General features: G+C 56.1%; 6 protein-coding genes across 6 annotated transcripts; 4 read left to right on the forward strand and 2 right to left on the reverse strand.

Moving 5' to 3' along the window:
• Position 1: 1 nt before the first annotated feature.
• Positions 2 to 2,076, reverse strand: BKCO1_18000112 (btb poz domain-containing protein; the record flags this gene model as incomplete). Its single annotated transcript, XM_020271743.1, has 2 exons — positions 2 to 1,786; positions 1,855 to 2,076. 2 exons carry the CDS (start codon positions 2,074 to 2,076, stop codon positions 2 to 4), a joined length of 2,007 nt encoding a protein of 668 aa, XP_020131573.1.
• Positions 2,077 to 2,679: 603 nt separating this feature from the next.
• On the forward strand, positions 2,680 to 5,096 carry BKCO1_18000113 (nek protein kinase; the record flags this gene model as incomplete). Its single annotated transcript, XM_020271744.1, has 3 exons — positions 2,680 to 2,719; positions 2,774 to 2,826; positions 2,883 to 5,096. The coding sequence occupies 3 exons, from the start codon at positions 2,680 to 2,682 to the stop codon at positions 5,094 to 5,096; spliced, it is 2,307 nt and encodes a 768-aa protein (XP_020131572.1).
• A 2,228-nt stretch (positions 5,097 to 7,324) lies between these two features.
• BKCO1_18000114 (high affinity methionine permease) lies at positions 7,325 to 10,196 on the forward strand (the record flags this gene model as incomplete). The annotated part of the gene is made up of 10 exons (XM_020271745.1): positions 7,325 to 7,577; positions 7,628 to 7,695; positions 7,750 to 7,921; positions 7,977 to 8,072; positions 8,125 to 8,387; positions 8,437 to 8,530; positions 8,593 to 8,904; positions 8,967 to 9,219; positions 9,274 to 9,420; positions 9,680 to 10,196. 10 exons carry the CDS (start codon positions 7,325 to 7,327, stop codon positions 10,194 to 10,196), a joined length of 2,175 nt encoding a protein of 724 aa, XP_020131567.1.
• Positions 10,197 to 10,953: 757 nt separating this feature from the next.
• BKCO1_18000115 (gnat family acetyltransferase) lies at positions 10,954 to 11,765 on the forward strand (the record flags this gene model as incomplete). Its single annotated transcript, XM_020271746.1, has 2 exons — positions 10,954 to 11,353; positions 11,515 to 11,765. The coding sequence occupies 2 exons, from the start codon at positions 10,954 to 10,956 to the stop codon at positions 11,763 to 11,765; spliced, it is 651 nt and encodes a 216-aa protein (XP_020131566.1).
• Positions 11,766 to 11,968: 203 nt separating this feature from the next.
• Positions 11,969 to 16,711, reverse strand: BKCO1_18000116 (sugar transporter stl1; the record flags this gene model as incomplete). Its single annotated transcript, XM_020271747.1, has 10 exons — positions 11,969 to 13,789; positions 13,845 to 14,544; positions 14,615 to 14,760; positions 14,842 to 15,107; positions 15,159 to 15,309; positions 15,362 to 15,427; positions 15,488 to 15,584; positions 15,639 to 16,281; positions 16,358 to 16,529; positions 16,589 to 16,711. 10 exons carry the CDS (start codon positions 16,709 to 16,711, stop codon positions 11,969 to 11,971), a joined length of 4,185 nt encoding a protein of 1,394 aa, XP_020131569.1.
• Positions 16,712 to 17,711: 1,000 nt separating this feature from the next.
• On the forward strand, positions 17,712 to 19,593 carry BKCO1_18000117 (pantothenate transporter liz1; the record flags this gene model as incomplete). Its single annotated transcript, XM_020271748.1, has 6 exons — positions 17,712 to 18,416; positions 18,506 to 18,718; positions 18,784 to 18,969; positions 19,017 to 19,123; positions 19,193 to 19,332; positions 19,400 to 19,593. 6 exons carry the CDS (start codon positions 17,712 to 17,714, stop codon positions 19,591 to 19,593), a joined length of 1,545 nt encoding a protein of 514 aa, XP_020131568.1.
• Between the last annotated feature and the right edge of the window lie 54 nt (positions 19,594 to 19,647).

Raw genomic sequence — 19,647 nt, forward strand, 5'->3', positions numbered from 1 at the left:
CTTAAGCATCCAACTTGAGGCTATCCAGCAAGCGGTCGATCTTCCCAAGCAGGATCTGATAGTTGATGGCGTCCTGCGCGAACTCGTCGCCCGCAATCTCGCCATCGAGCGTCCTGATGACGGGAGCCTGCGCTTGCGCCGCCGCCAGGGCTCCACCATCCGAAGATGATAGGCTGAGATTCTTCATCTCACCTGTTGGCGGCGGCGGCGGCGGCAATTCTCTCCCTCCTGCTCCTGATCCTCCATCCTTCGCAGCAGCAGCGTTCGCAGCAGCGACGACGGCGTTCAAATCCAGCTCGCCCTGCTCATCCATCATTTCCTCGAGACCCGAGTCCTCGAACCGCAGGCGGAAGCGCTCCGAGAGGTAGTAGCGAATGTCGTCGATGAGCTCGACCGTGTCGGTTTCCTGGCGGGCGTGGACGCGGGCAGCGCTCTCACGGACGAGGTCGGCGAAGTCTGGGTCGTCGATGTAGCGCTCGAGGCGGTGGGCGAGGTAGCGGGCGCCGAACTCCTCGAGGCGCTGGACGCGCGTATCCCAACCGGCGCGGATGACGTCGTAGATGTCGAGAGGTTCCTGGTCCTCGTCGTCTTCTTCGGGGAAGGCGGTTTCGCCACGCGGGTTCTCGGCTTCGACAACGGAGGTGTTGCCGTTGCCGAGGGTGCTGATGATTTGCGCGGCGCGGACTTTGAGCTTGTCGAGCCAGAGGAGGTCGGCGATGAAGAGGACGTCGATGGCGACGGAGAGGGGAAAGTCGGCACGCTCCGTGTAGAGGAAGGTCAGCACTATCTCGAGCACCCGCGGCGAGCAGTCGATCGGGATCACTTGGAGGTACGGCGTCTCCTGCGCCTCGCGGAAACCGGAGCTGAACATGGTCTGGAAGAATTCGGAGCGGATGAGCATTGCGCGATGCACCGGGTAGAGAACGGACTTGCGCGGCTGCCGCTGCCGCGACGGCGAGCGCGATCGTGTGATGGGGCCAATGGGAATTCCATTGAGAGGACCGAGAGTATTGCGGACCTTGGGTTCGTCAGAGTCCGGGGTGGAGGGGGTTGGAGTCACCGCGTCGTCCTCGTCTTCGTAGTCCTCGTCTGCGCGGAGGAGCACGTCTGCGAATATCCGGTTATCCCGATCCCACTTCACGCTGTCCGCCTTGTCCGTATCAAGGGTGATCTTGTGCTTTAGCACGTGTTCATTGAACCAGCCTTCGATCTGGTCTCTCCCTCTGTTAACTTCATCCTGCCTTCGCTGACGAGCTAACCGCCGGTCGTTGCTCTCGAGGATGTTTCGGAAAAGGTGGTCGATTTGGAGCTTCTTGCCAAGCTTATCTATGCCCGTCAAGACGATCTGCTCTTCCTCTCCGTCCCCAAAATCCGCTTTGACTTCGGAGAAGTATAAATAGCGAATCACGGATTCTAATGATTGAGTGGCGATTTTCTCGGAAGTGAAGTTGGTTATCTTGGTGTCGGGGGCGTCGGCAAGCTTTTTCGCAAAGTAGGGTGATCTCGCCGAGAGGATGAATTTATGCAAAGGCAGTTCCCTATCCGCAGCAACTACCGTGATGTCTGAGGTGTTCGGCGTTTCTCGTGTAAGAAGCGAGGTAATGTGAGCGGCGAACGGCTGGAGTGGATCGGTAGACTTGGAGTAGTCGTAGGAAAGAAGCAGGTTCCGAATGCGGTCGTTCAAGGCATTGTAGAGGCATCGCTCGCCTTGGAATGTGTCACGCTCGCAGAGGGCGCCGGATTCCAGGAGATGGCGCACGACCTCGTAGTGGCCGCATAGACTAGCCTGAGGCAGTTTGGATTCAGTCAATCAATGATGGGCGGGGCATGTGGCAAGGCAAGTGGCGGGCATACCAGAATCAGAGGGGTATAATCGAATTGATCTCTAGCATTGATATTGACGCCCTTGGAAAGCTGCTCCTGGCAAAGCTTCAGGTCTCCGCGGCGGCAGGCATCGCACAGCAGCCGAAAATCGTCGCTGAGGTCGAGGGGATTGTCCTCCTTCAACTTTCCGGCGCGAATGGCCTGGTTCTCTTCGTGAAGAGCAGCCTCGAGCTGGTGCTTCGGAACGACCATTTTGACGGGAAATGCTGGCGCGAGAAAATGGAGATGCAGATGCTGCAGGAGAGCCGATGAGCGCGGTGGGATGGGTGGCGTATCGCGGGTCCGACGATGACATAATCCAGGACAGCACAGCGGCGCGTGGGCGAGCGGCTGCTGTACCTGACAGCCTGCGTGCGGCAGATCAGCCGGGACGGCAACAAAGCAGAGGTGATCTGGGGCCGGGGCCACGGCGCAGGCGGCCGGCTTGGTTGCAGCGCATGGTGGCGCTTCTGTTGTTGTGTTTTTCGTCGCAGCAGTCACGGCAGGCGCACAACAGTCGAGGCAGCGCGGCGTGGCAGCGACTTTCGGCAGCCCCGCCCATGACGCACGGCTCCGCGCTAGCGATGTTTGCGACGCAAGCGCCGTGCACGTGACCCGCTGCCCCGGCGACCGTGTTTACCAGCGGCCATTTGACCTCCAGCTGCCGTTCTCCGGCCCGCCGCTACATTTACTTCCCCAGCCCGCGTCCCGTCTCCATCACAACCATCCCACGACAGCATGTTTTGAGCGGCACCGTCCCATCTACTCCGTCTCCCTCTAACCGACCGTCAACAGCAATACCTCCACCCAGACACCATGTCTGACGACGACAAGTACGATGTGCTCGAGAAGATCGGTACGCTGCATGGAATGCTTCCACCCCTTCGATCCAATTGCTGATCCTCTGCAGGCCAGGGCTCCTTTGGCATCATCCGCAAGGTGCGGAGACGGTCGGACAACTATGTGAGCTCCCGCATTGCGCCCGCGCCTCTTCAATCGCTTGCTAACCCGTCGCCCAGGTCCTGTGTCGCAAGGAGATCAGCTACTCCAAGATGTCGCAGAAGGAGAAGGAGCAACTCCAGGCAGAGTTGTCCATCCTCAAGGAACTGCGCCATCCCAACATTGTCCAGTACATCGATCGCGTCCATCTGAAGTCGTCGCACGACCTTCACGTCTACATGGAATACTGCGGCAACGGAGACCTCGGCGCCGTCATCAAGCGTCTCAAAGCCAAGCGCCAGGTTGCCGACGAGGAGTTCGTCTGGAGCATCTTCTCCCAGCTGTGCACCGCCCTCTACCGTTGCCACTACGGCCAGGATCCACCCGACGCCGGTCGCAACGTCATGGGTCTGGGAAATGACGCCGTCCCGGTCAAGGAAAAACAAAGGCATATCATGATCCTCCACCGCGATCTTAAGCCCGAGAACGTCTTCCTCGGCGAGGACAACTCGGTCAAACTCGGCGACTTCGGTCTGTCCAAGATCATGCAGTCGCACGACTTCGCTTCCACTTACGTTGGCACTCCTTACTACATGTCACCCGAAATTTGCATGTCGGAAAAGTACACCGCCTCGTCCGACATTTGGGCACTAGGCTGCATCATCTACGAGCTGTGCGCTCAAAAACCCCCATTCGACGCCAAGACGCATTTCGACCTTATCCAAAGGATCCGCCGTGGATCATTCGACCCCATTCCTAACGTGTATTCTCCGGAACTGAAGAACGTGATTGCGAGCTGTTTGAAGGTGGATTACACCAAGCGGCCTGAGACGATGCAGCTGCTCAACCTCCCGATCATGAAATTGATGCGCAAGGAGCAGGAGGTCGTGCAGATGGGTCACTTGTTGAAGAGGGAGCGCGATGCGACGAGGCTGCTTGAGAAGGAACTTAAGGATAAGATTACTACTCTGGAGAAGGAGAAGGACGACATTCGCCTGTCCGTCGACAACCAGTTGCGTCGTGAGTGGGAAGTGAAGGCACGCCTGGAGATCGACCGTCATATCAACACTGAACTGGACCGTCTCCGGAAAACCTTCGATGACGAGGTCAACAAGCGTGCGGCAGAAGAGGTCGAGCGCCGCATGCATGCGTTCAAGCTGCAGCAGAACACCGCAACACTTGCCTCATCTACGCCTGCACTTGAAGCGGCTCAGTCCATCAGCACCGTTGGAGAGGCTTCAGACTTCCCGTCGCAAACAGATATCTCGTCTTTCTCCCTCGAAGAGTCGCCCGTTCGCCCACAGAAGCCCAGGGCAGCCACTCCTGAGAAGAGGCCCGCCAGATCTGGTTTCCAACGCGCGCACACCACAGCTTTCAACGAAGTCGCCGCTTCACCCATGGATATCCAGATGGCGGATCCATCACCAGGTCCCATCTCCCTGGCAGGTCTTAGCTTGAGCCCTCGTCGGAACGCACTGAACGCTGAGCCTAAGACGCGCCGCAACATCTTCGCTGCCGCCGAGCTGCGCTTGGAGCCCAAGAACGCGTCTGGTTCGGCCTCGCCCACTCGTTGCACCAGCCCCACAGGAGACGTGGACGAGATGGAAGATGACGACCTTCCCGCGTTGCCATCACCCACGCGCCCCCGCAGCACCAACGGTGCTGGCAAGAGCACCGACAACGATCCCTTCAAGGCCCTCGCCGCCAACAACGCTCCGAACCCGGCAATTGCGCTCCGCCGCAACTTGCTGACCCGCAACGGCCCTGCACCAAACCGTAACCCCTCGGCGCCTAACCTCGCCCGCTTGGGCGGAGCTCCTGCTAATCGCCCTCGCCCTACCTCGACCGTCCCCGTGGTTGCCACCTCTCCCGCCCGCAAGCGCACCAAGGTGCCCTCATTCGGAGAAGTTTCGCCTATCCGCAAGAACAGCACCGGCAGCATGGATGTTGCCGACGCTGGCTTCGCGCGTGACACGGCAGCGACCGCTCTACGTAGCAAGAAGGGCGCCAACACAGCCCTGCTCCGTCAGAAGGCCGCCGCTAGCAACTCGTCTAACCTGTCGGGCCGCACGCTGGTTGAGTTGGCGCAGGGCAAGGCGTCCTCGACGGACCGCCGTAGCTCCAGCTCCAGTAACATCACCATTGGCGAGCTGAGTGAGAACGTGCCCATGCGCAAGAACAGCAGCGCGCTTCTGGCGTCTACCGCCCCGCAATGGGACCCGGAAAGCGCGGACGCACCCAGCCCTTTCATCAAGAGGAGTACTGGAATCCAGGTTGCCGCTGTGGTGAGGTAGACGGAACAATCATGGCCTGATTTTCGACGACTTTACTTGCCCCTCGCCGCGAGGCAATCTAATGACGATTGCGGCGTCCGATCCCTACGGTGACAGCATTTCCTTTGTCATTTTCTTACCCACTCTTCTTTTCCAACGCGGTTTAAAAAAAGGAAACGAGGGGACATCTTGTCGATGAGGAAAGCTCCTTCTCGGAAGAGCGGAGCGCAGGAATCTTGACAAGGTGGTGCTTTTTGTCTTTCTTCACTTCTGCCATCAGTGGTGCAGGCATATGGGCTGGCGTCTTTGATTTTATGCAACCTCGCCTCAAGCTGAGAAATGGCTCGCTAGGCTGTTGAGGTTATTCTTTTTGACGGTTTCTTGGATACTCTCTAGTGCAGAGTTTGATCTTTTTCCTTTTTGGTAACGAGTCACGGAAGCTCTGGGAGGTTGTTTGTGCGGTTCTTCTGTACCAACCTTCCCTTTTTTTTCTATCCTATGTTTCCACCGTCCTTGCAGGTGGAGGGTGAGGCGTTGACGGGTACTGTGAATATGGGGATATGCGGGTGCACAAGGTTCACCCTTTTTTCTTTTTCTTTTCTCTCTGGAGACCTACGCTGAGTTGGGTATTACTACTCTCAAGTGAGAAATGGCATAGTACTTCAAAATCTTCTGGTGTGTGTGATCGCTGGCTTGATTGTTACTGGACTTCAAGCTAGAAAACTGCCTGTTCCGTGGACAATGGCGCAGCCAAGAACGAATTCAATCATAGTAACAATGCCTTGTTTATCAGTTCAAGGGATGGCTTTGGTAGATTGGGTCCAGAGGTGCTATTCGCCGTGGATCATCCAACTAAACCACAGAGGCAGAGGAGCCGATTGTTGGTGAGTGAGGTTGTCCCTATTCATGGCCCGCATCCAAGAACGAATCATCACCCCGCCTGCCACACACTTTCTTTACTCGTGGAGTGAGTCTTGTCGAAGACGCAGCATCCTCCCCTTCTCTCGGTATTTTCTTTAAATTTAATACCAGCACATATTTCACAGAGCGTATCGAGCCCTCCCGTTACTACTTTGACTGAGATACCGACTATGTTTTTGTTTACGACCCCTCAAGACTTCCCCAAACTCGAACCGGCCCTTTATCCCCTTTCCCCACAAAAGGGATCTACGGGTCATTATGTCATGGTTTCTTCCGCCGAGTTGGAATGTCTACAGCAAAGAGCTAAGGTTCGGCTCGATTGAGGAAATGCAACACAGCGCGAGTAGACAGCATCTCAAACTGAGACGTAAGAGAAACGGATCGCGAAAGGTCGGTGTTGTCTACTTTTCAGTCTTAGCAGACGAAGGAGTTTTCCGGCCTTTGTCGTATAATCCGAGTGTAAACGAGTCAGGTCATGGTTGAGTGCGTGAAAGGACTTTGTAGATTTGACTCCTACGTACGAACCCAAGTCGCAAGAGTGGATGGCATGCATTTCTCCAGCTTGAAAGAAGTACGTAATACATACACTCAATGCCGCGACGATGCTACTTGCAGGAAGCCGTGGATGGGAACTCCGTGTTCGCCGGGGTGATGGAGCCGCGCATGCAAGGTGAATCGATGGTCGAATAATTGTTAATCCTTGAAGATAAGGCAACGTGCTCCGGGAAACACTATTCGTGATTTGCTGCAGAGTGGTGCAGAGTGCGGCAGATGGCGCGGCAATTTACCGCTTGCATGAGGGTCAGATTGGAATGAATTAACGACATCTCCCGCGGGTAGGAGTTTTGGAAACGATTATGGGACTTGCCCTCTATTGCCCTATCAAAACAAACTCAATGGGAACTGCAATAGAGTACCATTATCATGCCGTGCGTGGTTCAAGAGGCCCTTTCGCCAGCGTGGTCGTGCTTTGACGGGGCGTTTTCGCCATTTCGGGGATGTCTGTTGTGATCGCCTCACCCTGTCGAGTACCCACCCAGTCTCTTGCTTTCGGACGGTTGTATCATTGGCCCTTCCGATGCCGAGATCGAGCAACCGGCAAATCCAAGCAAGCTCAATAGAAATTGTTCTGAAGCTGTCACCCCAACCCTCCTTTGAGCAGGAAATTCGAAACAAATCGCATTGTTCATATACGGCCCTTGGGAACGTGTTTCCGGTTCCCTCCTCGAGCGCACGCAGCACCCTTAGCAGCGACGCTCACTTTACTGACTGAGAAACACATCTTTTTCAACCCACCTCGTCGTGTTTCGGTACTAGTTCTCGTCGGAATGCATTGGCGGCAACCATTCAGTGATCGCGCCGGTGCGCAGAGCGAGGTTGTTGAAGGCCAGAAGGAGGACATTTCCGCAGGCAGCGCAAAGTTCATCGGCGAAAAGGGCGGCAATGATGCGCCAGCTACCTATCAGGATGCGGCCGGTGCGCCAGTCGAGAACAACTCGCCGTTGGGATACTCGGTTGGACCAGTGACGATTACCTTGCTGAACATCACCATGATGATTGGGGCTGGTATCTACTCTACACGTATGTTGTTGGCGCCAATTGAAACAGAGGATTATACTGACAACCCCAAGCATCCTCGATTCTGTCCGGCACGGGATCTGTCGGGGTCAGTTTTGTTTATTGGACACTCGGTTACTTTGTACGCCAGCTACCGCCGCCCAACGATGACAGCAACTAATTGGTGACTACACAGTTATGTCTCGCATCAGGAGCTGTCTACCTCGAATTTACCGCCTACTTCCCCAGTCGATCTGGTTCCGAGGTCGTCTTCCTTGAACAGGCCTACCCTCGCCCCATGTGGCTGTTCCCGACAACCTTCGCTGTCCAAAGTGTCATTCTCTCGTTTGGAAGTGCCAACGCTACCGGTAAGTGGGATTCAACGGTGGTGCCGTACAATCGAGGACTCATGCGGGATAACAGTCATGGCCAACTATCTGATTGCCATCTCCGGACACGAAGGCACTGATTGGCAAATCAAGGGCACTGCTCTGGCATGCTACACTCTGGCCACTTTGAGTAAGATGCTGGTCAACTGTTTGCTTGGCTTCCAAAAACTGACGAAATGCAGCTCTTGTGTTCAACACCAAGTATGCCTACTGGTTCTCCAACGCCGTCGGCATTGTCAAGATCTGCACGCTGCTCTTCGTCATTCTCACCGGCTTCGTTGTGCTGGGTGGCAACACCAGGGTTGAGGATCCCAAGGCCAACTTCCGAGATGCCTGGTCGGGCAGTAGTAACGCGTCGGCGTATGGCATGACTATTGCACTGTACCGCGTCATCTTCTCGTATGGTGGTTACAACAACGCTTTCAACGTTGCCAACGAAGTCAAGGTATGAGTCTCTGTCACGCTGTGTACGGACAGCCATTGATTTTTGGTAGAATCCGGTCCGATCGCTCAAGATATACGCCACTGCTGCTCTGACTACAGTTTACATTCTGTACATGTTTGCCAATGTCGCCTTCTTCGCTGCTGGTGAGTCAAGCCGAGCCCTTCGAAAGACTGAATTATCCAGCTGACGACGTGTACCATGGCAGTCCCCAAGGAGGAGCTTGAGAACTCGGGCGTCACGGCCGCCAGCCTGTTCTTTACCGCTGTCTTCGGTAATAGTGGCGCCGTCCGGGGGTTGAACTTCCTCATTGCTTTGGCGTCTTTTGGAAACATGATTGCCGTCATCATTGGCCTGTCTCGACGAATTCGCGAGTCCGGACGGCAAGGTGTTCTCCCCTGGACTACTTTTTGGGTTTCTACCAAGCCTTTCGGAACTCCGCTGGGGCCATATGCGGTCATCTGGTTTTTGACCGCTCTGATGATTCTGGCCGTCCCGGCTGGAGATGCTTTCACTTTCGGTAAGTCCTCATCGAGGAGCGGTCGGGCGTGGATGGTACGTCCTGCTGACGACGGGAAAAAGTCAACGATCTGGCAATTTTCCCGAATGCGGCGTTCAATTTGGCCATGGCCGTCGGCATCTATATCGTTCGCTGGCGCAGACGCCAGGCCGACCTCCCCGAGCCCGAGTTCAAGGCGTGGCACGTTGTCATCCTCTTCAACATTCTCATCCAGGTCTACCTCCTCATCATGCCGTGGTATCCACCCGCGGGCGGCCAATACGCTGGAGATGTCAGCTTCTGGTACGCCACGTACGTCGTTGCTGGTATCGCAATGTGAGTGACATCAATCTTCCCCGCACAAGCTGGTGAAGTTTAACATTGGTGTAGTCTCCTCACCTGTGCGGTCTACTATTGGTTTTGGGCTTCTCTTCTCCCCAAGTGGAAAGGCTACCAATTGCGGCAGGAGCTCATTCATCTTGACGACGGTGCTCAGAGCAACCAACTCCGAAAAATTCCCAACGCTGAGGTTGCACAGTGGGATGCCACGCACGATGCGGCTGGGCGTCCGGTTGAGTCCACCTCTTTTGGTACAAAGATGTCTTCCGTCACGGAAACAGCAGTATAAGGTGTCAATCGCAATACTCGTCGTCAAAAGCTACGAGAAGATAAGGGAGAAACACAGGCAGATGACTGAAGATCTTGATAGTAAATTATATAGAACCCACCGTATTTTTTTCTTTTCCCCCGATAGACGTCCAACTTCCTTCCCCTCATCATGACAACGCAGTCATAGCCTCAGATCATCCGCCGGCGTCCGCCTTCCCTCAAAACAACACCCACCCGCCCAACAAGACACAACCCCCCACATCACCCCCTCCCTCAACCCGCCCCTCCCCGGCCCGGCCCTCCCCGGGACCGGCCGCGCCGTAGCACTGTCGCCGCCCCGCGTCTCGCCTGCCCCAGCACCGCTCCCCGAACCACTCGCACCTTCTGCCGCCTCATGCGCAGTGCCGCCGCCGCCGCTGCTGCTCGCCCCCGCCGTCTCCGCCGCCTGCACCGCCGCCGCACCGGTGCCAACGCCCGTCCCCGTCCGCGTCCCTTGCGAGCCGCCGCCGCCACCAACCGCACCGCCGCTCAACGTATACGTCCTGACCGAACCACCGGAAGGGGAGAAAGAAAAGACGGTTGTTGTGCTACGGAAGGCAAATGAACATCTTGAGGTATGCTTTGTGCGAGAATCCGGCGACAAGCCCGCGCCATCGGTAGTCCCCTTGGTATTGCTTCAGCTGCGGGGGCGGAATCGGCTGTAATCCACTTTGATGGTCGTCACTTGCAGTCGAGCGGCAGCCAACAGCCCGTTAACTTGTAGTCATAATATTTGTTTGCAGCTTGTCCCTTCACGTACGACCATAGGTCGCAGAATATAGGGCTTCCCGTCCGCTCAGCCGTACTCAAGCTGCGAACCGGCCGATTAGTACTCAAGTGGGTGACCATTGGGGAATCCCGGCTGTTGTACGTTTTGCTTTTTGCTGATAGATTCTTCGGTCATGTCTCGGCCATCTTTACTTTCCGATAACATGACCATTTCCGGGTAGGAGAAGTGTGGGCTAAGGACGCGTCACTTGCCCAACGACCGAGACTCAACTTTTGCTTCGGCCATCATCTACTAAATGAATACAGCTCCAGACCGTCTCAATGTGCTCTACGGCACTATTTTCACTATGGCCCTTTATCGGCTACTCTCTTCCGAGAGACAGTCCTACGGAAAAGCTAATTGGATTAATCCGAGCTCACCTTCTGTCTCCGGTACAAATAAATGGGCACACATGGCTGCGTCGGGTAATAATCCGGCGCCAAGACATGCGCCCGTCTTCCGCTGCTGCCTGCACCCCGCCTGCCTCCTTGGGACATCTATACAGGCGTCCAGTAGCCTGGCAACGATCTTCCCAATCGCTTCGATTCCAATTATTCCCCCACCCCACGGCTCTCAGCGCGCTTTCCTCCTCCCCCTCCTCCTCCTCACGACCTTATACCTCCCTTACGACCTCCCCCGCCCCCGCCCCCGCAATGCCGCTCGAGATCCGCCCCGTCTCCCCCGCCGACGCCGACGCCATGGTCTCCATCACCAACGCCGCCCTCGGCTCCAGCGGCCTCATCCGCCTCAAGCACGCCTCCCCGCCGCACCCCGCCTACCGCCGCCACCACAAAGCCGGCGTGCTGAAGGCGCTCGCGAAACCCACCGCCCGCGTCTTGAAGGTCGTCGACACGGACACCGACGACGATGAGATCATCGCGATCGGCCATTGGGAAATCTACGACAACGGGCGGCCGGACGAGGAGATTGCCGAGCTGGAGAAGCCGTTCGAGCCGCTTGAAGAGGAGCGGGAGCGGTTTGGGGTTGTGCAGAGGGACTTTTTTGAGTATTTGTTCCGCGTGAGGAGGGAGGTCGGGAAGATGCCGCATTATTGTGAGTTTGATTGGGTGCTGCTGCTGCTGCTGCTGCCGGCCTGTCTGCCTGTCTGCCTGTCTGCCTGTCTGCCACTGGGCGTGATGGCTGGGAGGGGCGATGGGCGCGTTTGGCTTCGGTTGCGCTGCGGGCTGACTATTTATACTGATTGCTGTATTCAGATTTGAGCCTTCTCGTGACGCATCCCGATCACTACCGCCGCGGCGCCGGCTCCATGATTGTCCGCTGGGGCACCGAGCGGGCCGACAGGGACGGCCTGGTTTGTATCCTTGAGGCTAGCGAGGCGGGGAGACCGTTGTATAAACGCCACGGTTTCGTGGAACGGGTGGTGACGACGTTCGATCTCACAAAGTACGGCGGCACGGGCACCGACGAGAATACTACTATGATCAGGCAGGCGGTTGAGGGCTGAAAAAAAGGAACACGGCATCGACTTATTAATGCGCGGCTATAGTAGATGAGAAGACGCGGTCTTAGACGGCCGGTCCCGGTTTGCTGCGCTTCGATGATGCCCAACGATCCGTTGCCATGAACAAATCTTGTCAGCTTACTGGAAGTGACGTTGACTGTGATAGGGCATGCACTCAATCCGCCGATCTGCAGACGACGCATTGATCAACCCACACACCATTGTTGCTCCTCTACGAAATTCCCTGAAATGAACCGGTCATGTTGACTCCCTTCGAACACTGATACGATCGACATTCTGCAGAGAGGTTCAACGTAACACATGCCATTCCTTCTCTCTTTGACGCGAGTAATCCATGCGGGAGTGGCGAAAGGAATTGCAGCTCCAGGCTGGATAGAGCGAATGACAATGGCCAGGGGAAGATTGGTCAAGTCCGGCAACGTCCGCACGTCCACGTCCGTAAATGCAGCGTGTAACCGGGCATGACCGACATCGACCACAAAATCGGCACCGCAAATAATGGCAGCGATCGGGACGGGAGACTCCACAATCACGCCATTGAGCTTGATCAAGAGTCCTTCTGGTGCCACGGACCCGATGAACTTGGACGAGAAGGTCAGGTCCGGCTCGAAGCCTTCTCCTCCGACCAGGAAGGATTTCGGCGCCCACTTGAATCCGTCTACCTCCATCCGTGGGCCGGGAGAGAACAAGACGACGCTGGTAACCCATGTGAGCTTCGACATGACGATTCTCATGCGCCTTTCTACGTCCGGCTCGTCGAGCAAGTCGTCGAGGTCCTGGCCAAGCAGAGTGGCGAGGCAGATGGGCTCGTCTTCCAACTTGCTGGTCGATCTGTCACTCATCCCGTATCCAATGAATGCGAGAGCATTTGTGTACACGGCAGGTGTGGGAGAAGTGTCTTGGGCCCCTGGCACCGTCCATCGTGTGCGGACGAAGTAGTTGTGTCCTTCGTGGAAGACGAAATTCCGCGCACTCCAGCCTACCAGACGCCGGCACAGCTCGACGCTTGTTGCGCGGTCCCATTCGACGTCTGGAATGGCGTTTGGGTCGATGCCCGGCACGAATCCGAGGAGTAGGTCTCGCCTGGTGGGACCTTGAATCACGTTGAGTAATTCTCCGCTGTTGACTTCGGGAACATTTTGAAACAGATCGCACAACATCTGTGATTCTTGGGGGTTTCGGTCCTTTAAGAAATCCAAAGAGCTGTCGAGGACTTCATGAAGCAACTCGTGGCCTGCATGCCACCTGAGTTCTTGAAAATCTTCTTCGGAGAATGCGCCTTCGCAAGTTTGGAACACAAGGCCACGATGTCGGGCCATCATCGTCTCTTGGAGCGTCCACAGTCGCTGGGTCCACGTGCAACACTTGATCCGGAGGAGATTCATCTCTCTGTACGTATGCATAGGCGTCGTCAAGAGCCAGCTATCCAGCACGAGGACTTTGTCGGCGAACCTGTACGTGTCGCCCATGCGACGTATCGCCTTCTTCCTGCTCGATCGCTCCAAGGGGACGCAGATTGTGTCTATCCAGAACGGGATCGGCTTCTCATATTCCTCACCGTAGAGGTCATCGACGTACCGCTGGATCCGGAGCAACTGGCAGCGGGGCAGCGAGTTTGCGCGCGGATTGCCCAATCCATCGGACCATACATGCGAGATTGCGACATACGGCGTGGCCTCCTTGTTCCCGGTCCCGAAGCTGTCAACCTGGATGTGAGTTCTGTTTGGATATCCGCCGTCATCCTCAAGGATGCGAATGACTGGTATATCTCCATTGTCAAGTACTTTGACTGCTTGAGTAACTCCATCTGGGGACGTTTCCGCCACATGATCGCATACACAACCGGCAGTCTCATGCTTCGTTTGATATGTGCCCTCATCGATTTGGTTTGCCTTGCATCCATCCTCGTCGCAGGCGTCGTGGGTTTTTGACAAATACTTGCGGTCCATTGAGCTAACGAGGTACAAGCTGGACGCATAGACCAGTCGTTGATGGAGAAAACTGATCTTTGCTGGTCAGCTTGCGTGACGGCATGACAGTTCAAAGAGTTGTGAGAGATACCTCACCAGGGCACCATCCAGCTCTCGTAAGCCGGAAGCGCAGCGCGTTGTCGAGATTCCATTTCAAGCCCTCCACCTTTTCAGGAAGGTTGAAGATTTGTGTAGCCGCATGCAATAAAGCTTCCGAAAGAAGCACGATTGACAGAATGACCGTATCCAATACGGAAATCTCGAGACATGTGTTGTTGTCCGTCACATCTTCTACCTCTTCATCAGATCCCTCATTTTGATTCTGGCCAGAGACCATGTCGCGCCGACAGATGATGATCGCGTTAACAACTGAATTGACGAATCGGAGGGCGTCAAGGTGCTGCCGCAGAAGTGTTTTCTTGTCCCGCTCAGCACTGTCTTCGGCATCCACCTCTGCCGCAGACCAGTACATCAAGTACAGAGGCAGGACACCGCTGGTGCTCACCCAGCAACCATCGCATCCGTCCGCCGGGCTCAAAAAGTCCTCTTGGTCCACCGAAATCCCCGAAGGCCCGAGGAGCTTCCGCATCAGACCAAAGAACATCCACTGCTGAAGCACCGGCGCGACGTCGTCCCCGCACAGCTCCGAAACATCCCCCCGCCGGATCCGGGACAGTACGCCATCGTCGTCGGTCCGCAGCTCGTTGAAGAACGACTCGTCACACTCTCCGATGCCTTCCACCAGGTATGGCACGAGCAGCGGATCGTCGACCGGCACCAGGTGGCTCATCCTGGATGGATACGATCAGCGGTTTGACAGGAGTAGGGAAAGGTGTTGAAGACATCCACAGCAAGGCTGACGCAGAAGATGGCGACTCCAAGGTCGAGCCCCACTGTGTGAGAAGAGGTGATTGGGCGATACTGCTTGGAGGGACTTCCGGCCCCCACCCCCAAGCTGGCTGGCCGCAAACTGCTCGTCGTTCTTCCGTAGGTACCGAGTTCTCGTGCTTTTTCTCCAAGCGCAGCAAATTCAACTCCCCTGTTCAGCACCGATATGCCCGCCAAGTACTCGCTGCTCCACTTCATACATTCTTCAAGGCTACTGGTGCCGAAGTTTCTGTATATTCTCCTCCAACATGCTCATAGTTCTCCTCGGCAGCTCGCTGAACCCGCGCTATCTCCGCTTCCACAAGCACTCGTGGCCGGGCGCGCTGCGTCAGGTCTTTGTTGCCGAACACAAAGATTCCTGGGTTCCTTTTGAAGATCTCGTCCATATCTTCAAGCGTGCGCTGGGTGGTCTCAGGATAAAGAGCCCATACGACGGGGAAGTATGAGTAAAGAAAGCACGCAAACACTGCGGCCAATGTCAGTCCATATCCCAGAGGTGGCGTATCCTGCGGCTTACAAAGGTAGAATCTCCAACCGAGGTTCTGCACCCCAACTTTGGTGAACTGAGTGACGATGAAGGATCCAATCCAATTAGTAGCTGTAGCTGCAGCGGCGCCGCGAGTGCGCCAGCCAAGGGAGTTTATCTCCGAGTTGTAGACCCAAGGGACCTGCGATACCAATGAGCTAAGTCGGAAGTGATCCAGGGTAGAGTCGACTCACCTTCGCAAAGCTCGTGCCATAGAAGGCGTAGTATAGGAAGAAAGTTGCCGTAGTGGCGGATCCAAGCTGAGAGCATTTGTCAAAACCCACACCTTAAATACCTGTAAGAAACGGTTCCCTCCTTACCTCGTACTTCGATTCTGGTTCCAAATCCGCCATCTTCAGACAGATTGCCGCAACAAGGTAGCATGATCCAGCAGACAGGGCACCGTAAAGCATCAGTCTACCATGACAAAGTCAGAATGCAACCCACGAATCATGGCGCAAAAACACTTACTTCCGACGACCAACCATGTCAATCACACACAAACAAACCAAAGCCGCGCCGAAATAAGACGTCGCGTTGCAAGCGGCCAGCAGCCTGCTCTTCCGCTCGTCAAACCCGACGCTCTCCTGCAGCAGCGTGGGCAAGTAATACCCCAGCGCGTTCACCCCGCTGAACTGCTGCATCAGCTGCGTCCCGCACGACAGGAGCACCCGGCGAAAGTTCTGCGTCCCATCTCTGAACAGCAAAACGTCTCTCACCGGCATGCGGGCCCGCCTCTCCTCCTCGATCGCCGCCCCGATCGATCGGTGAGTGGCGACGACCACGGGGTCCGTCTCCGACAGCTCCGCGCCCTCCAGTCTGGCAATCACCTGGATGGCCTCTTCCGCGCGCTCCTGCAACATCAGCCATCTCGGGCTTTCCGGTAGATAGGCAACGATCGGTATGGACACGAGCGCGAAGACGAGCTGGAACGCGAGCGGGAACCGCCATTGGAACGCGCCGCCGCCGTGGGAGAAGAAGAGAGCGTAGTTGATCCAGTTCGCCAGGCAGAACGCTAGCGTGTTGCTGATGTTTGCGAGGATCACCAGACGGCCTCGGACATGGGGCTTTGCGCATTCCGACTGGTATACCGGGACGACGGAGGTGATGATTCCTGGGGAAGAAAACAAAATCAGAAAGGCCCGGTGCGTTTCCATTGCCTTTGACACGGTGCACAGTGACTTGCTTACCCATCCCGAAGCCGTTGATCAGACGCCCGATGAGCATCTGGGGGAGATGAAAGGCGAAGATCTGTAGGATTGCGCCGATCACGTTCGCAGCCAGCCCGATCAGGTTGGAGCGCCTCCGGCCCAAATAATCACCAGCTGTGAAGGCGAAGAGACATCCGATGAATGCGCTGAGCTATCTCTTTGCTTAGGCATCCATCCGAATGCACTCTGTGTCCCAGGTATCAGACTTACCGAAAAGCAACTGGATGTGATTCCATTGACATTGGCGTTCTTCGTCTCGGGGAATTGGTCGATAAAGTCCTTTGAGATCAGGACGCCGGAGAAGACGCCTTGGTCGTACCCAAACCAACACATTGCTGCTTCAGAAAATGTCAATCAGGTGCTCCCGTTTTGCAGATATGATGACACACCCGAGTTACCCAACGTGATAAAGAATATCAACCAGAAGCCTCTGAGTTCCTGTATGAACCACATCTTCCAACATACAATTACAACGTAACTCTGAGGACAAGACAAGACGCCGGTAGTTCATATGACTAGTAGGCAATATCGGTGAAGAAGCAATGTGGCAAGCCGTAGAGTGACGGAACGACTGGAGTACCATTGTGTCACCAAAGCGAGACTTCCCCGCATTCCACAGCCCTGGGCCCTCGCGTCGAAGCGTCGACGCGTCAGTGGAAACGCAGTTTCTTCAAGTACCCTGTCTGTGCCTCGCCGCTGCCAGAAGGGAGTACCACCACCGCCAGCAACGAGTATTACCAACCACCAGCAGATGAACACGCTCCAGATGCGCAGCTTCGCTAGGGGTGAGCTCTGCTGACATGATCAACAGAACAGACTCCTGCGCACGTAGACGTGGTAACGCATGAGGTGCGCGATTGGACCTAAAAAGACGTCAGTACTGGGGTCCATCTCGACAAGGCGGGGAACTTCGCCTACCACGCCTATTGCAGCAACCCTTCCGCTATCACTCATCGCCATGCCAATCCACGCAATCTGGAGCCGAGAAGAAATCCCCACCACAACCCAGCTGGAAGCCCCTCCCAGCATGAAACCCGCCTCGGCAGCCTACCTTGATTGATCCCATAGTCCGATCAAGAATGGGAGGGGAAGCTTGATATCTGCAGCTACCTTGCTGCATGCCTACCCGCGCTTATCAACCACCAATTGCCCATCGCTTGCCTCTTTCTGCCCATATCCGCCGTCCAACCCTCACTTCAGAAGAACATCCATGTCCGGCCTAGACCCTTGCCCCAGAAGACCGTACAAAAAGTCCACTCTCTCCTCTGCCGCCACCGCCACGTCCCCTTCGCACGGAAACACTGCTCCACCAAAAGGCAGCATGCTCTCCACCATGGTCACCACCACACAGAGCAGCAGCAGCGCTTCCGCCGCCGCACCGGCCGCCGCAGAAGAACCAAAACCCCCCACCACCAACACCGCTCCCGCCCCTGCACCACCAAAACGCTCCTTCCGCTCCTTCATCTGGGACACGGACACGCACCTCAAACCGCACGCCGAGCTCGTCCTCCTCCGCAAGCTCGACTGGTCCATCCTCAGCATCGGCTGCCTCGGCTTCTTCCTCAAATACCTCGACCAAGGCAACCTCGCCAACGCCTACGTCTCGGGCATGCAGGAAGACCTCGCCATGCACGCCAACGAATACACGTACGCCGGCACCGCCTACACGTGCGCCTACGCCCTGATGCAGATGCCCTCGACGCTCGTCATCCAGCGCATCCGCCCGAGCTGGTGGCTCGCGGCCATGGAGGTCGGCTGGGGCGCCTTCACGTTCGCGCAGGCGGGGTTGAAGAGCTCGGCGGAGCTGTATGTCTTTCGCTTCTTCGTCGGCTTTTTCGAGAGCTCGTTCTTCCCGTGCTTGCTGTATGTGTTGGGGAGTTGGTATACGAAGGCGGAGCTGGCGAAGAGGGTGGCCATTTTTCACATGACGGCGCCGTTGGGGAGCGCGTTTGGCGGGTATTTGCAGGCGGCCGTGTATGAGAACTTGGATGGGGCGAGGGGCTTGGCCGGGTGGAGGTGGTTGTATGTGGTTTGTGGGGTGAGCTTTGATTTGGGTTTAATCCTCCTCCTCCCCTCTCTGAGATGCGGGATGACGTCCTTGGGGCTGATCAAGGGTGATTTGGACAGTGCATGACGGTTCCGGTTGGGTTGGCTACCTTCCTGCTTCTCCCTGACACGCCGTATACTACTCGCGCCTGGTTTCTGACCGAGGCGGAATGCGAGTTGGCGGTCGAGAGGGTGAGAAAAGCGGGGAAGGCGGCGCCGGTTAGGATTACGCCGAAGACGTTTGTCCGCATTCTGTCGCGGTGGAGGTGGTACGCGTTTGTGCTCGGATACGTGGTGTGTTCTCTCGAAACCAAATTTCTTGCGGAATCATGTGCTGATTAGTCCCCTCGATTCGACAGCTGTACGGCTCGGCATGTCAGGCGAGTAGCTACTTCGGCATCTGGCTGAAGTCGGAACACTATTCTGTTGTCGACAGGAACATCATTCCAACCGGCACGAACCTCATCTCAGCCGCGTGCGTGGTGCTCTGGGGCTTCTTATCCGACTACACCGGCAGTCGTTTCGCATTCGTCGTTGGTCCTTTGGTACGCCTCCTCATCAATGGCGGACAGTAAGGTGCTTACAACTCCAGACATACGGCCTCATCCCGAATGGCATCTTGGCGGTTTGGCCGTTGAGCATCCAGCTCAAGGAATTCGCCTTCTTGACCTGTGGAGTGCAGTTGATGACCGCAGTATTGTAAGCAGTCCACAACAAGAACTCAAGTTCTGCAAGGGGCAGTACTAACGCACGCATCTCTCACTGAAGTTACACGTGGGCGAACGAAGTCTGCGCCGGCGATAACGAGGAAAGAGCGCTGGTCATCAGCAGTATGAATGGCATGCAGTACGCAGTCGCGGCCTGGCTACCGATTGTCATTTTTCCGCAGACCATGGCACCCGACTTTCGTCAGTTACCACCTATGTTAACCATGTGACACAGAACGATCAAGTTTGCTGACAAAAGGCTTTGTAGGGTACGGTTTCCCGGCGACTTTTGGATTTGTGATTGCCGGCATCATCGTTATTATTGGGATTCATTTCCTGGTATTGCGGGAACAGCGGAGGGCTACGGCGCCACCGGATCTGGAGGATTTTCCAGCGAATGGGGAAGAGTTGGAAGAGAATGAAAGTGGTGTGAAGGGGGTCGTGGAGATGCCGAAGCAGTGATGTTAGAAGCTTGCGGTTAGCGGCACAGCCTTTTGTAAGACCACACCCCGAGGG

The sequence above is a fragment of the Diplodia corticola genome (genome assembly GCF_001883845.1).
Source record: "Diplodia corticola strain CBS 112549 chromosome Unknown scaffold18, whole genome shotgun sequence".
NCBI lineage: Eukaryota > Fungi > Ascomycota > Dothideomycetes > Botryosphaeriales > Botryosphaeriaceae > Diplodia > Diplodia corticola.